The sequence below is a fragment of the Thunnus thynnus genome, chromosome 6 (assembly GCF_963924715.1).
Source record: "Thunnus thynnus chromosome 6, fThuThy2.1, whole genome shotgun sequence".
NCBI lineage: Eukaryota > Metazoa > Chordata > Actinopteri > Scombriformes > Scombridae > Thunnus > Thunnus thynnus.
In genome coordinates, this window is record NC_089522.1 from 10,685,803 (window position 1) to 10,700,519 (window position 14,717).

Here is a 14,717-nt window from a genome sequence, read left to right on the forward strand (position 1 = left end):
CACCCTGAATGTCACCCAAACCCCCAAGATAGATTTTTAGATTTGAGCTAAATATCAAAGCACCACATCAACAGACCTCTTTTACCACAACTACTTCACACATGTGACCGACTGTGGGGCTGTCAGCTGTTTCTTTGTGAACTGTGTGTTTTAATTAGAATCTGTTATTGAACTTAACCGAGACAAAAACAACAGGATGTCGGCAGAATTAACTACATTTATCAAAAGCATTTTGTCTTGGTAAGTGGAGCTGAGGTGAAGTTAAAACACTGAAAAGTTTCGATCTCAAAAGCACATCAGTAGTTGTGTTGAAAGTGAGACTGTGTGACTCTTGAAAGATGAAGTAACACGATTCTATTCTCAAAGATGAAAAGCTGAATTCATTAAGAGTAAAACACACTATTCTTCATTTCAGTAGACTCGGGGGGGGGTTTGGTATGATTGAATGAGTTTGCTGACTTCCTGACTCTTGTCGACTCGTGTTACTGTTATTCACCATAATTAAGTGTGTCACAAACAAACATTTAAATGTTTTCTTTACCACCGAAGTAAAACGAAAAGTAAACACATTGTTACCCCGCCAGACATGAATTGAAATTCAATGTGTCATCCTCGTAATTGCAGCTTGTGTAGTCTCGCTTCAAAGAAAGACAAACAATTTCTCATTCACTTTCCTCCAATCACCATACCAGACTTTTTATAAAACCCAGACAGGACACCGATCATTAGGATGATTGCTGCTTGAAGAGCAGAAAGCAGCGTCACAACCGATCAGAGAGATTTTTTACCAGCGGCTTCACACACTGAGGCCTGTGCTGCAGAGAGAGAGAGAGAGAGAGAGAGAGAGAGAGGGGGTGAGAGAGCGGAGTGTGTGGGATGCAGAGGTGAACCAATATCAGCCTGTGTGGGATGATGCTGGATGTTTTGGAGTAATATCCAGGAACCCGCGAGCGTGTGTGCGGAGAGTTAGTGGAGCTACTCCTGTAACCAACAATAAAAAGGTGGTAGTTGTGTAAGTCAGCGCAGAGGAGCGGAGGAGCGGAAATCCAAGAATAAAACAGATTAAATCCATGTGCATTAACTTTCTCATGTAGAAACTACACTTTTACAGTTCTGCTGTGGAACAGATGGCAGGAAAAAAAAAATCTGTTTCTGTTTTTGAAAACTGAAACTAAATGAATCAGTTTATTTTTGATGCCTTGTAAGCATTGAGGACAACAAGATGGGAATGAGAATGAAGTAAAACACTAAATATAATAACACCAAACCTCAAGGGGGTATTTCAAACAAGAGAGGGAAGCATGTAGACACAAATACACCTGTTTTATCTCCACTGTGCAGGCATATTTACTATTACTATCAGATATCAGAAATAATATATGCAAGGATGAGGTTCAACAGCTTCTTTAAACCACTTACATCCTTTGTTTCCCTCTTTCCTACCTCTCCTGCTTTCATTCCCTCCACCGATCACAGGTCAAACTCTAGTCTCCAGCTTATTACATCAGAGAGGTGCCTGCAGTGACCTTTGGCAGCTTATATAGGAGACTAGTGTTGTATGGTAGGAGGAGGAAGAGGAGGAAGAGGTGGGGGGGCTAAACAGATATACAAAATGGATGGATGAATAGTAGGAGGAAGCCTCCAATGTTGGATTACAAGAGGCGCAGTGGGTAGATATGAGAGGAAACAAGAAGTCAGCTTGTGCTTCGAAGTCTCCCTTCGAATAAAACAGTACTCTCTACTCTTACTGTAATACTGCCATCAAACTGCATTTCTACTGTACAGTGGATTAGGAGGGAAGTCTGAAATCCATAGCAAACAGAGCTGACACCTGAAATGACAGGTGTTTATCCTCTTCAGTAAAGCCACACGGCACACAGCATGGCAAGGCAGCAGTAGGCAATTGGATTTTCACAGTAGGAAACGGCTGCAGTCTCCGAGAGATTTGTGTCATATGGGGGGAAGATTGAAGATGTGGAAGCTTCCTCTTTTGAACATTTGTAGCATTTTTTATCACCCGTGTAGAGCAGCAGCATACTGCTTACAAGCGGCTCACACTGCTGCCATCCATAATTACCCCAACTAATGTCAAAATTATTCATGAACAAATGCTACTAGCTATCTCCTTTTCTACAGTTAATGACTCCAAAGATTGTGCTCTGAATTATAAAAGACCTTAACACGGAGGACGACTTGTCGTAAACACAGCGGTGTGAGGCAGCATTTATATTTAAGGGTCGTTACAATGAATTTAAGGCTTATTATGTGCTCGCTGCAACTTCAATGCTCTGCGAGGGGAAATGACTGAGGCCTCTTGAGAGATATTCAGACCGAAACCAAAGAGTCAGAAAGGAAGGAAGGAAGTTCGTCACTGCCTACTCCACCCAAAACGCGGGCACCATGAAACACGAAGCTCTGCCTCTGGTGCAACACTTTGAGAGGAATGAGCTGGAGGGAGGCTGCTGCTGTCTGTGTCTCCCTCTCTCTCTCTCTCTCTCTCTATGAGTGTGTATGTGTGTGAGTTTCTCCCTCTCCCTCTCTCTCTCCCTCTCTCTCTCCCTCTCTCCCTCTCTGCTCCTCCGGCTGCCGGCCTGAGAGGAGTGGAGCACATCGTGGTTCAACCGCCGGCTTTATATACCGCTCTATTTTTAGCCCCTTACGAGCCCAACTATTTTTAACCAATATGAGCTCATCGCCCGCCCGATTTGTCCAATGGGATGAGAGGGAGAAGGAGGGAGCTGTCCAATGGGAGGGAGGGAGAGGAGAGAGGAGGCGGGTTATACAAGAGCCTATTATCTGCAGTGACACAGCCAGCGAGCGACGGAGGCGGCAATAAGGCAGACATCTCACTCTGCCACTTTTCCAATGTACCACAAACTGTTGAACATAGTGAGCCAGAGTACACCAGTTTATAGGCTGTTTCACTATCTTCAACCAGACAATGTAGTTTTTTAAAAGAGGGAAACATGATAGTGAGGCTATCTGTCTATATTAAGATAAATTAGCATGTTATGGCTTTTAGAATTTGAGTGTGTTATCATTTGAATAATGATAAAACTACTGTTCTTTTGTTAGCATTTAACAACAACAAATTATGTTTCCTGTCAGAGCAGCTATAGTCAATCCTTCTGGGTTTCTGGCGAATCATGATTTTCATATTTGTCAGGATGGTCTCCTTTGTATGGTGGCCCTGAGATGCAACACACAACAACATTTCAGAAAACATTACAACATTTTGGTAGGGACAACATTTCTTGGATGTGATTGGACAGGACCCAAGTCAATCCAGAGTTCAAACATTTGTATTTGGTTAATTGTTGTCCCTGCACTGATCAGTGAGGATCATTTAATTGATGAGATTCCCCATCCAGCAAACATTTATCAGACAATCATGGAAGGAAGAAAACAGGAGTCTGTTTTTTTTTAAAACTAAATATTTTATGTAAATTTTCTACTATAATTATAAAAGAATTATGATAATGATTATCCTTAATGTTTGTATGTACATAAACTTTAATTTATGCTAAATGTGCTAACACCTTCTTTTTGAATTGCTTTTATTCTGTCCAATTAGAGTACATTTACTTTTAGGGGGTCAGTCAAAATGTTTTCTATGAGTGAATGAGTGTCCTGTGACTGTGTGACTTATGTTCATCATGTCATTGACATCTGGGACTGTGTGACTTCAACTGATGCAGTGACAAATTTCTCCTCTGAGACAATAAACTTGCAGTTTAATTTTATATGAATGTATGAGTAGATCATAAATGCTATAGTAATCTGTTTCTTACTATTTCAAATCTCCCTGGGCAATACATAATAGCTGGTGGCTTTAATTCAATTAATTCAGCTCAAATAACACTCACACCAGATTGAAGAAGACAATGCATTATTTTATCAAAGATTTAAATTTGTTGGATAAATGGAGACAGCTTTACCTACTTTAATAACTGGCAGGATAAATATTCTAAAAATGAACATACTCCCTAAATTTCTCTATTTATTCCAGGATATCCCCCTACAACCTCTCCTTCATCTTTATTTACTAGAATTAAGAAACTGTTTACCAACTTTATTTAGCAAAATAAACGTCCCAGATTACGTTTATCTTTATTATATCTACCATATGACTGAAGAGCAGCTCAACTGCAGTCCATCATGTTTTAATTTTCATCTGAAAGCCCTCCTGCTTGGATGGATTTGGAATCTTGTTCTGTTAAACCAAACGTACCATTGCATTTGTATTTGTATTCAGCAGATCACAAATACCTAAGAAAAAATACAGATAACCCTGTTGTATCGAATATGATTAATGTTTGGTTTGACACTTGTAAATACTTGAACATTAATTCCTCCTGGTCACGCCTCAGTCCCATATGGGGTAATGTCAACTTTAAACCAGGGAAAAGAAATCCAGGATTTCGGGTATGGGCTGAAAAAGGGTTAAGGAAAGTGCAAGACATGTACAGGGAAGATGAAGTATTTATGTCCATTGCAGAAATATCAATCAAATATGACATTCCAAATAATCATTTGTTCAAATATCTTCAACTTAGGAGCTTTATATCCTCATCTCAAAACCATTCATTAGATATACCTGTCATTTCCTCATTAGAGGTAGCAACTACAGGACATTGTTATGATAAAGGTTAATTTCATCTTTGTATGACTTGTTTGTGTCTGGGTCTGATGAATCCTCAGAATCTAAATTAAGATTATGGAAGAAAGATATAGATGACGAAATATCTTTAGAGGACTGGAGAGAGGCCTGTAAGAAGGCTCCTGATACTTGTGTCAAGTGTAATGAGGCAAGAAGGACATTGTACCACTGTGTATGGGAATGTGTGAAAGTGAAATTCTTTTGGCAAGATATTATTAATATGATTGATCAAATGTTATCAAAGACATTACCACTGGATCCTAAGCTTCTCGTTCTGGGTTTACATCCTACCAACCTAAACTTACAAAGTAAAGAGTTCACATTCGTAGACATGCGTATATTACAAGCTAAATGTATAATTGCTATTAATTGGAAAAATGCTGATGGGCCAAGAATCGGAATGTGGATTAAAGAAATGACGTCAAACATGTCAATGGAAAAGATAACGTACATTGTTAGACGTTAACAAAATGTCTTTATATTTGGAGACCTTTTATGTACTTCTTAAGACATGATGTTAATGTCGGTAATCTGCTTCAGCAGGAACAAACTCTGAGGGAGTAAGGTAGCATAACAATCTTGTACACAGACTTGAGGAACACACTTTACTGTATTTATTTTAATTTATGTGATTATTATTATTATTACTTTTTTTGTTTATTTGTTTGTTTGTATGTATGTATTCAGTTGAAAGGGATGGAGGATCGGGGGGGGGGGACAGGGTGAAAAATGTTTGCTATGTTCTATATAACTGCTACAATTTGATGTGTAATGCAAACTGAAAACCAATAAATATATTACTTACAACAAAAAGTACACTGCTCCTCTCATATTTCCCACTGAAATGTTATTTTTTTCTCATAATATTAGGAGTTTATTCTCATAGAGCAATGAACCTTTTCAAAGCAATGATATTATTTCCTCAACATCTCAAAACTATTATATTATCAAAATATTTTTTTCCCCTCATTGTGTCCCTAATACTCTGTTATCATTCAAAATGTCATGTTGGGCTGCACTTGTGTTTTGTGTGCTTTTATTTTTTAAATCGAAAGCATCCAGTCTTGCATTTTATCATGAAAGGTTTAATCTGACCATGTCACATGACAATAAAAAGGTCTAATGATGACATCACATTCTGAACTCCAGTGATGACTCTGTCATGTGTCCTTTGAGATGTCATACGGAATGTTTACATCGTAAAGGACAAACTCAGCCTGTTGCAACTTGGACTCAAACAGAGAGACATCTCTCAGTACAAACAGAGCGCCCACTGAAGAAACGACAGTTCAAGTAGTACGAAAACTGAACTAGCACATCTCCACAAGCAACAAATATCGCTACACTATTTGTGTTAAAGCGTCATGCAGAAAAGCAACATGTCAAGAGTTGAGGTAAGAATTTTTCAGCAAGAAATCCTTTCAGGCAAACTTTTTTCAATTGCTATCTGCTTCATCTTTTATCTAAAGCTCAGACAAAAATCCTTGTGAATATTTCTTGACACAAGGGATTTTTAATAAACAACTCACGTTGCTAGCCTGATGTTCTACTATACATTTGTGTGTTGAGGATATTTAACTTCACTATTGACTGAGTGTATTTAAGTGAAATACACAAACTATATTTTAGTGTACTTTGTCACAAGAATGTGAGTGTTTTGGTCAAGGCTTTGGCACATGCATTTAATGTTTTGAGTGACTAATGGCCATTTGCAGCTTAAATGAAGTGCTGTGCTGTCATGTGATAATTACACTTAATATTTTGATCATTTTAATGGAAAGAGATAATGAAGTGATGGAAGAAAGTGTATCTTGAAAATCATTTACTTGTAGTTGTTAAGGCTTTAGATAAAATATGAAGACTTGAGAGAAATGCCCCATATACATATACTGTGCAGTGCATGCACATGCTGTTGTGAGAATAATGATTATCATTCAGGGCAGCAAATAAGAACAAGTATAAAGCCATTTCTCACATCCTGTTAGATATATTCAGATATATTTTCACTTACGTTTTCTCTTAGGCCAATGAAACAGATTTTTTTATGGCTACAGTACATTCAACTGTATTGATAAATATAATGATGAAAGACCTCTTGTCTTTTTGTATGTATCCAAAGTAAGGATGGGACAGTATTTTTACCTGCATGTACATTTCTGTCTTTCAGACACCTTTCCAAGTGCTGCACCAAGACTCTGCCAGTGGTCCAGACCATGTCAGCCAAGCTGAAACGGCGGAGCAGAACCAGCACACTCCCGGTAGAGTCCTGCAGGCCCTGCGGCGAGCCCTGTTGGACTCTAAAACAGTAAACCAGCAGTTGGCTGCAGAAAATTCTGCTCTGAAGGAGCAGATGGCCTGCAGAGAGATCGACTGGGAGCACAAGTATCAGGAGCTGCTGGATGAAAAAGCCATTTTGGTGAAGACGGCAAACAAAAATCACCAGCAGTTTGATGATCATTGCAGAAAGATGGACATGAAACTGAGAGGAAAGGAGGAGGAAGTCCACTCCCTTAAGAAAGATCTGCATCACCATAAAGTAGAGATCAGGAGGGTCATCAAGTATTGGCAGCAAGAATATGAAAAGATGACGGCCTTCTGGAAGAGCGAAAATGATAAGATATCAAAAGTCTGCCAGGAGGAAAAGGCAGAGCTGGAATGCTCATCCAACAAGACTGTCACTGAGTTGAAGGCAACATGGGAAAGCAAGTGGTCTCAACAGGAGAAGGTCCTCGCCGAACAAAAAACTCTGCAGGAGGACTTAGAGAGGAAGTTGAGCCAAGTCACCCATGAAAAGCAAGACCTGATCTCCGTAGTAAGGGAGAAAAAGAAGGCTCTTGTAGAGAATATGTTCCAGCTGAGCCAAAGAGAAGTAGCCAGCAAACAAAGTGAGGCAGCGTGGAGAAGAAAATATGAATCTCTAGAAGATGGATTCAAAATGGAGATGCAGAGACAAAGACAGCAACTGGAAGACGAGTGGCGCCATAAGGCCAGCCAGATGGAAGAGGAGATAAAGCTCCTGAATGAAGAAAATGCCCAACTTCAGGTACGTCACATCATCTGATCATTTTGATTTGAATAATAACCTGTTGGATTTTGTTTCAGTCTGTTTCAGATTGAACCTTCAGACGCAGAAAACACTGAATTGTATGTTGTCTGTCTTTTCAGGAGCTGGCCAAGAAAACAGATAAAGAAAAGGCAAGAATGAAAAAGGAGGAAAAGAAGGCGCAGAAAGAAATAGAGAAGAGACTGAAGAGGGAGAGAAAAGAGGAGGAGGAGAGAATGAAGAAAGAAAAAGCAGAACATGAGAAGATGGAGAAGGAAAGATTGAAGAAAGCAAAGAAAGAGGAGGAGGAGAGGGAGAAGAAAGAGAAGAAGGAGAGGAAAGAGAGGGAAAAAAGAGAGAAAAAAGAAAAGAAAGAGGAGGAGAAGAAGGAGAAGAAGGAGAGGAAGGAGAGGGAAAAAAGAGAGAAAAAAGAAAAGAAAGAGGAGGAGAAGAAGGAGAAGAAGGAGAGGAAGGAGAGGGAAAAAAGAGAGACGGAAAGGAGAGATGAGTGACATCCTTTCTCCCTTCCTAACCGCCCCCCTTCCCCAACCTCTTCTCTTTCACCCCTACCCGACAAACCATCCCAACCCCTCTACCCCTTTACCCCATAAACCTCTCCCATCTCTTTTCCTCCCGTCCAGACTCTCCCCCGCCTCCCTCTCTCAGGAAATTCTCTCTCTCATCTCGTCTCATCCATCCATCCACCAATTCAGCCTATGTCACCCTCCTTCTCTCCTCTACAAGGGCAACACGGTGGTCCAGTAATTACGTTTGCAGCTTCACAAGAAGAAGAAGCCACTCAGCTTCTTCTTCCTGTGAAGCTTCGTACTGTACTATCAATAAAAAATTAACAGAAAAGCTTTTCAATATCTATCTTATATGACTCTCTGTAAACTGATGATGACTCTTCATTTTCACCCTAACACAATGTTAAAGTAGTTGACACTATAAATTTAGATGACAATAAACTTTTGGTTTTGGTACTTGATTTGCCATCAATGCAGTTGCTCACAAATTTATTTTACACAGACTGAAGGAACACATTGTAGTGTCTGGAAATGTTTTTAACTGGTTTGCCTCTTATCTCTCTGACAGAGAGCTCTTTGCCACAAGTAATGATCATTTCTGATAACACTCTTAAATAATTTGTGGGGTTTCCCAGGGATCAGTGTTGGGGCCACTAATTTTTAATGTATATATGTTGTCTCAAAAGTAAACTTTAGGGGTCATGTGGGGTCACTGGGAGCGCAGTGTTCTAGTGGGATAATACGGTATTATGAGCTCTTCAAGATATGATGGTGCCTGACCATTAAGGGCTTTGTAAGTTAGGGGAAGGATTTTAAATTCTATTCTAGATTTTACAGGAAGCCAATGTAGCGAAGCTAAAATGGGACAAATGTGATCTCTTTTTCTAGTTTTAGTCAATACACGTGCAGCTGCATTCTGGACCAGCTGGAGAGTCTTTAGAGACTTGTTAGGGCAGCCTGATAGTAAGGAATTGCAGTAATCCAGCCTAGAAGTAACAAATGCGTGAACTAGTTTTTCTGCATCTTTTAGGGACAGGATGTGCCTGATTTTTGCGATATTACGTAAGTGAAAAAAGGCCTTTTGAGATTTGTCCTTGAGATTTGATTTATGTGGGAGTTAAAGGACATATCCTGATCAAAGATAACTCCCAGATTCCTTACGGTGGTGCTGGAGGCCAGAGTAATGCCATCTAGAGCAGCTATATCATTAGATAATGTGTTTCTAAGGTGTTTAGGGCCAAGCACAATAACTTCAGTTTTATCTGAGTTTAGTAGTAGAAAATCGCAGGTCATCCAGGTCTTTATGTCGTTAAGGCATGCTTGGAGTTTAGTTAACTGATTGGGTTCATCTTGCTTCATTGATAAATATAATTGGGTGTCATCTGCATAACAATGAAAATTTATGGAGTGTTTCCTAATAATATTACCTAAAGGAAGCATATATAGGGTGAATAGAATTGGTCCAAGTACAGAACCTTGTGGAACTCCGTGTCTAACTTTTGCCTTCACGGAGGATTCATCATTAACATGTACAAACTGAAATCGGTCTGATAAATAGGACTTAAACCAGCTTAATGCAGTTCCTTTAATGCCAATTAAATGTTCCAGTCTCTGCAAAAGGATTTGATGGTCAATTGTGTCGAATGCGGCACTAAGATCTAACAGGACAAGTATAGAGACAAATCCTTTGTCCGACGCAGTTAGGAGGTAATTTGTGACTTTCACCAGTGCTGTCTCTGTGCTATGATGCGCTCTAAATCCTGACTGAAAATCCTCAAATAAACTATTGTTATGTAGAAAGTCACACAACTGATTAGATTTAATTGATTTATGTGGTCGGGGGACAGACACAGTCTCCATGTGGTTTTGGGTGGGTAACTGCTCTAATGGAAGCGCAGAGAAGCGTGTAGGACTGCAGCTCTGCTTCCTGGTCTCAACTCTGGGTTGTCATGGTTTTGGTCTACTAATAAACTTGGCCATATTTCTAGATATGAGAGCAGCTCCATCCAAAGTGGGATGTATGCCGTCTCTCCTAATCAGACCAGGTCTTCCCCAGAAAGTCTGCCAATTATCTATGAAGCCCACATCGTTTGCTGGACACCACCTCAACAACCAGCGGTTGAATTGTGACATGCGGCTATACATGTCATCACTGGTCAGATTAGGCAGCGGTCCAGAGAAAATTACGGAGTCCGACATTGTTATTGCAAATGTACACATCGACTCAACATTAATTTTGGTGACCTCCGATTGGCGTAATCGGGAGTCATTGCCGCCAACATGGATGACAATCGTACCATATTTACGTTTATTCTTAGCCAGCAGTTTTAAATTTGACTCAATGTCGCCCGCTCTGGCCCCAGGAATACATTTAACTATGGCTGGTGGTGTCGCTAACTTCACGTTTCTGACAATGGAGCTGCCAATAATCAGAGTTTGTTTCTCAGCGGGTGTGTCGCTGAGTGGGGAGAACCTGTTAGAAACATGAACTGGTTGGTGGTGAACCGTGGGCTTCTGCTTAGGGCTATGCTTCCTTCGGACAGTCACCCAGCCGTCCTGGCTTCCCGGCTGCTCGGGAGCTACCGAGGGAGTGGGAGCTACGCTAGGTCGGCCCGCACCGGATACTGGGGGCTGGCTAACTACGTTAGCTGCTTATTGTTTTTCCATGGTGCGGAGCCGCGCTTCCAATTCACTAAGCCTTGCCTCCAGTACTGCAAATAAACCACAATTATTACACATACCACTATCACTAAAGGAGGCAGAGGAATAACTAAACATTTGACACACCGAGCAAGAGAGAGCAGGAGAACGAGAGGGAGAGATAGAAGCCATCGTTAACTGCTTAGTTTACGTTAGCTGCTAATGCTAGCTGCAGAGCTAAAATTCTGCTTTTTATCATCTCAAAAATATGAAATGAATAAATTGAATACAACAGCTCAACCCTAAATTATTTTTCAAATAATATATTTATTGTTTGTTGCCATGGTGAATACTGTTCAGCCTAGAGTCAACAGTAGCTTGAAACTTATACAGTATAAATGGCTCATACATACATGCATAACTCCTGTTAAATTGCATATGTTTAATGATAACATTCCTGATACTTGTGTCAAGTGTAATGAGGCAAGAAGGACATTGTACCACTGTGTATGGGAATGTGTGAAAGTGAAATTCTTTTGGCAAGATATTATTAATATGATTGATCAAATGTTATCAAAGACATTACCACTGGATCCTAAGCTTCTTGTTCTGGGTTTATATCCTACCAACCTAAACTTACAAAGTAAAGAGCTTACATTCGTAGACATGCTTATATTACAAGTTAAATGTATAATTGCTATTAATTGGAAAAATGCTGATGGGCCAAGAATCGGAATGTGGATTAAAGAAATGGCATCAAACATGTCAATGGAAAAGATAATGTACATTGTTAGACGTAAACGAAATGTCTTTATATTTGGAGACCTTTTATGTACTTCTTAAGACATGATGTTAATGTTGGTAATCTGCTTCAGCAGGAACAAACTCTGAGGGAGTAAGTTAGCATAACAATCTTGTACACAGACTTGAGGAACACACTTTACTTTATTTATTTGATTTGATTTGATTATTATTATTATTATTAGTTTTTTTGTTTATTTGTTCGTTTGTATGTATGTATTCAGTTGAAAGGGATGGAGGATCGGGGGGGACAGGGTGAAAAATGTTCGCTATCTTCTATATAACTGCTACAATTTGATGTGTAATGCAAACTGAAAACCAATAAATATATTACTTACAAAAAAAGTAGACTGCTCCTCTCATATTTCCCACTGAAATGTTATTTTTTTCTCATAATATTAGGAGTTTATTCTCATAGAGCAATGAACCTTTTCAAAGCAATGATATTATTTCCTCAACATCTCAAAACTATTATATTATCAAAATATTTTTTTCCCCTCATTGTGTCCCTAATACTCTGTTATCATTCAAAATGTCATGTTGGGCTGCACTTGTGTTTTGTGTGCTTTTATTTTTTAAATCGAAAGCATCCAGTCTTGCATTTTATCATGAAAGGTTTAATCTGACCATGTCACATGACAATAAAAAGGTCTAATGATGACATCACATTCTGAACTCCAGTGATGACGCTGTCATGTGTCCTTTGAGATGTCATACAGAATGTTTACATCGTAAAGGACAAACTCAGCCTGTTGCAACTTGGACTCAAACAGAGAGACATCTCTCAGTACAAACAGAGCGCCCACTGAAGAAACGACAGTTCAAGTAGTACGAAAACTGAACTAGCACATCTCCACAAGCAACAAATATCGCTACACTATTTGTGTTAAAGCGTCATGCAGAAAAGCAACATGTCAAGAGTTGAGGTAAGAATTTTTCAGCAAGAAATGCTTTCAGGCAAACTTTTTTCAATTGCTATCTGCTTCATCTTTTATCTAAAGCTCAGACAAAAATCCTTGTGAATATTACAAGGGATTTTTAATAAACAACTCACGTTGCTAGCCTGATGTTCTACTATACATTTGTGTGTTGAGGATATTTAACTTCACTATTGAGTGAGTGTATTTAAGTGAAATACAGAAACTATATTTTAGTGTACTTTGTCACAAGAATGTGAGTGTTTTGGTCAAGGCTTTGGCACATGCATTTCATGTTTTGAGTGACTAATGGCCATTTGCAGCTTAAATGAAGTGCTGTGCTGTCATGTGATAATTACACTTAATATTTTGATCATTTTAATGGAAAGAGATAATGAACTGATGGAAGAAAGTGTATCTTGAAAATCATTTACTTGTAGATGTTAAGGCTCTAGATAAAATATGAAGACTTGAGAGAAATGCTCCATATACATATACTGTGCAGTGCATGTACATGCTGTTGTGAGAATAATGATTATCATTCAGGGCAGCAAATAAGAACAAGTATAAAGCCATTTCTCACATCCTGTTAGATATATTCAGATATATTTTCACTTACGTTTTCTCTTAGGCCAATGAAACAGATTTTTTTATGGCTACAGTACATTCAACTGTATTGATAAATATAATGATGAAAGACCTCTTGTCTTTTTGTATGTATCCAAAGTAAGGATGGGACAGTATTTTTACCTGCATGTACATTTCTGTCTTTCAGACACCTTTCCAAGTGCTGCACCAAGACTCTGCCAGTGGTCCAGACCATGTCAGCCAAGCTGAAACGGCGGAGCAGAACCAGCACACTCCCGGTAGAGTCCTGCAGGCCCTGCGGCGAGCCCTGTTGGACTCCAAAACAGTAAACCAGCAGTTGGCCGCAGAAAATTCTGCTCTGAAGGAGCAGATGGCCTGCAGAGAGATCGACTGGGAGCAGAAGTATCAGGAACTGCTGGATGAAAAAGCCATTTTGGTGAAGAACGCAAACAAAAATCACCAGCAGTTTGATGATCATTGCAGAAAGATGGACATGAAACTGAGAGGAAAGGAGGAGGAAGTCCACTCCCTTAAGAAAGATCTGCATCACCATAAAGTAGAGATCAGGAGGGTCATCAAGTATTGGCAGCAAGAATATGAAAAGATGACGGCCTTCTGGAAGAGCGAAAATGAGAAGATATCAAAAGTCTGCCAGGAGGAAAAGGCAGAGCTGGAATGCTCATCCAACAAGACTGTCACTGAGTTGAAGGCAACATGGGAAAGCAAGTGGTCTCAACAGGAGAAGGTCCTCGCCGAACAAAAAACTCTGCAGGAGGACTTAGAGAGGAAGTTGAGCCAAGTCACCCATGAAAAGCAAGACCTGATCTCTGTAGTAAGGGAGAAAAAGAAGGCTCTTGTAGAGAATATGTTCCAGCTGAGCCAAAGAGAAGTAGCCAGCAAACAAAGTGAGGCAGCGTGGAGAAGAAAATATGAATCTCTAGAAGATGGATTGAAAATGGAGATGCAGAGACAAAGACAGCAACTGGAAGACGAGTGGCGCCATAAGGCCAGCCAGATGGAAGAGGAGATAAAGCTCCTGAATGAAGAAAATGCCCAACTTCAGGTACGTCACATCAGCTGATCATTTTGATTTGAATAATAACCTGTTGGATTTTGTTTCAGTTTGTTTCAGATTGAACCTTCGGACGCAGAAAACACTGAATTGTATGTTGTCTGTCTTTTCAGGAGCTGGCCAAGAAAACAGATAAAGAAAAGGCAAGAATGAAAAAGGAGGAAAAGAAGGCGCAGAAAGAAATAGAGAAGAGACTGAAGAGGGAGAGAAAAGAGGAGGAGGAGAGAATGAAGAAAGAAAAAGCAGAACATGAGAAGATGGAGAAGGAAAGATTGAAGAAAGCAAAGAAAGAGGAGGAGGAGAGGGAGAAGAAAGAGAAGAGGGAGAGGAAGGAGAGGGAAAAAAGAGAGAAAAAAGAAAAGAAAGAGGAGGAGAAGAAGGAGAAGAAGGAGAGGAAGGAGAGTGAAAAAAAAGAGAAGGAAAGGAGATATGAGTGACATCCTTTCTCCCTTCCGCCCCCCTTCCCCAA

At 39.7% G+C, this 14,717-nt stretch overlaps 2 protein-coding genes and 1 pseudogene across 2 annotated transcripts; 2 read left to right on the forward strand and 1 right to left on the reverse strand.

Annotated features, from left to right (window-relative positions):
* The first annotated feature begins 5,734 nt into the window (after positions 1-5,734).
* Positions 5,735-8,494, forward strand: LOC137185328 (uncharacterized). Its single transcript, XM_067593668.1, has 3 exons — positions 5,735-6,054; positions 6,828-7,703; positions 7,826-8,494. Exons 1-3 carry the CDS (start codon positions 6,025-6,027, stop codon positions 8,213-8,215), a joined length of 1,296 nt encoding a protein of 431 aa, XP_067449769.1. The 5' UTR covers positions 5,735-6,024; the 3' UTR covers positions 8,216-8,494.
* A 1,522-nt stretch (positions 8,495-10,016) lies between these two features.
* Positions 10,017-11,062, reverse strand: LOC137185251 (uncharacterized; annotated as a pseudogene).
* A 1,254-nt stretch (positions 11,063-12,316) lies between these two features.
* Positions 12,317-14,685, forward strand: LOC137185252 (golgin subfamily A member 6-like protein 22). Its single transcript, XM_067593601.1, has 3 exons — positions 12,317-12,597; positions 13,364-14,239; positions 14,362-14,685. Exons 1-3 carry the CDS (start codon positions 12,568-12,570, stop codon positions 14,683-14,685), a joined length of 1,230 nt encoding a protein of 409 aa, XP_067449702.1. The 5' UTR covers positions 12,317-12,567.
* Positions 14,686-14,717: the final 32 nt, after the last annotated feature.

What these genes read in the sequence shown, in the direction of transcription:
- LOC137185328 (XM_067593668.1), top strand. Translation starts at nt 6,025, where the DNA reads ATGCAGAAAAGCAACATGTCAAGAGTTGAG. An exon ending in GCAACATGTCAAGAGTTGAG is followed by an intron (nt 6,055 to 6,827) that starts GTAAGAATTTTT and finishes TCTGTCTTTCAG; the next exon opens with ACACCTTTCCAAGTGCTGCA. An exon ending in AAGAAAATGCCCAACTTCAG is followed by an intron (nt 7,704 to 7,825) that starts GTACGTCACATC and finishes CTGTCTTTTCAG; the next exon opens with GAGCTGGCCAAGAAAACAGA.
- LOC137185252 (XM_067593601.1), top strand. Translation starts at nt 12,568, where the DNA reads ATGCAGAAAAGCAACATGTCAAGAGTTGAG. An exon ending in GCAACATGTCAAGAGTTGAG is followed by an intron (nt 12,598 to 13,363) that starts GTAAGAATTTTT and finishes TCTGTCTTTCAG; the next exon opens with ACACCTTTCCAAGTGCTGCA. An exon ending in AAGAAAATGCCCAACTTCAG is followed by an intron (nt 14,240 to 14,361) that starts GTACGTCACATC and finishes CTGTCTTTTCAG; the next exon opens with GAGCTGGCCAAGAAAACAGA.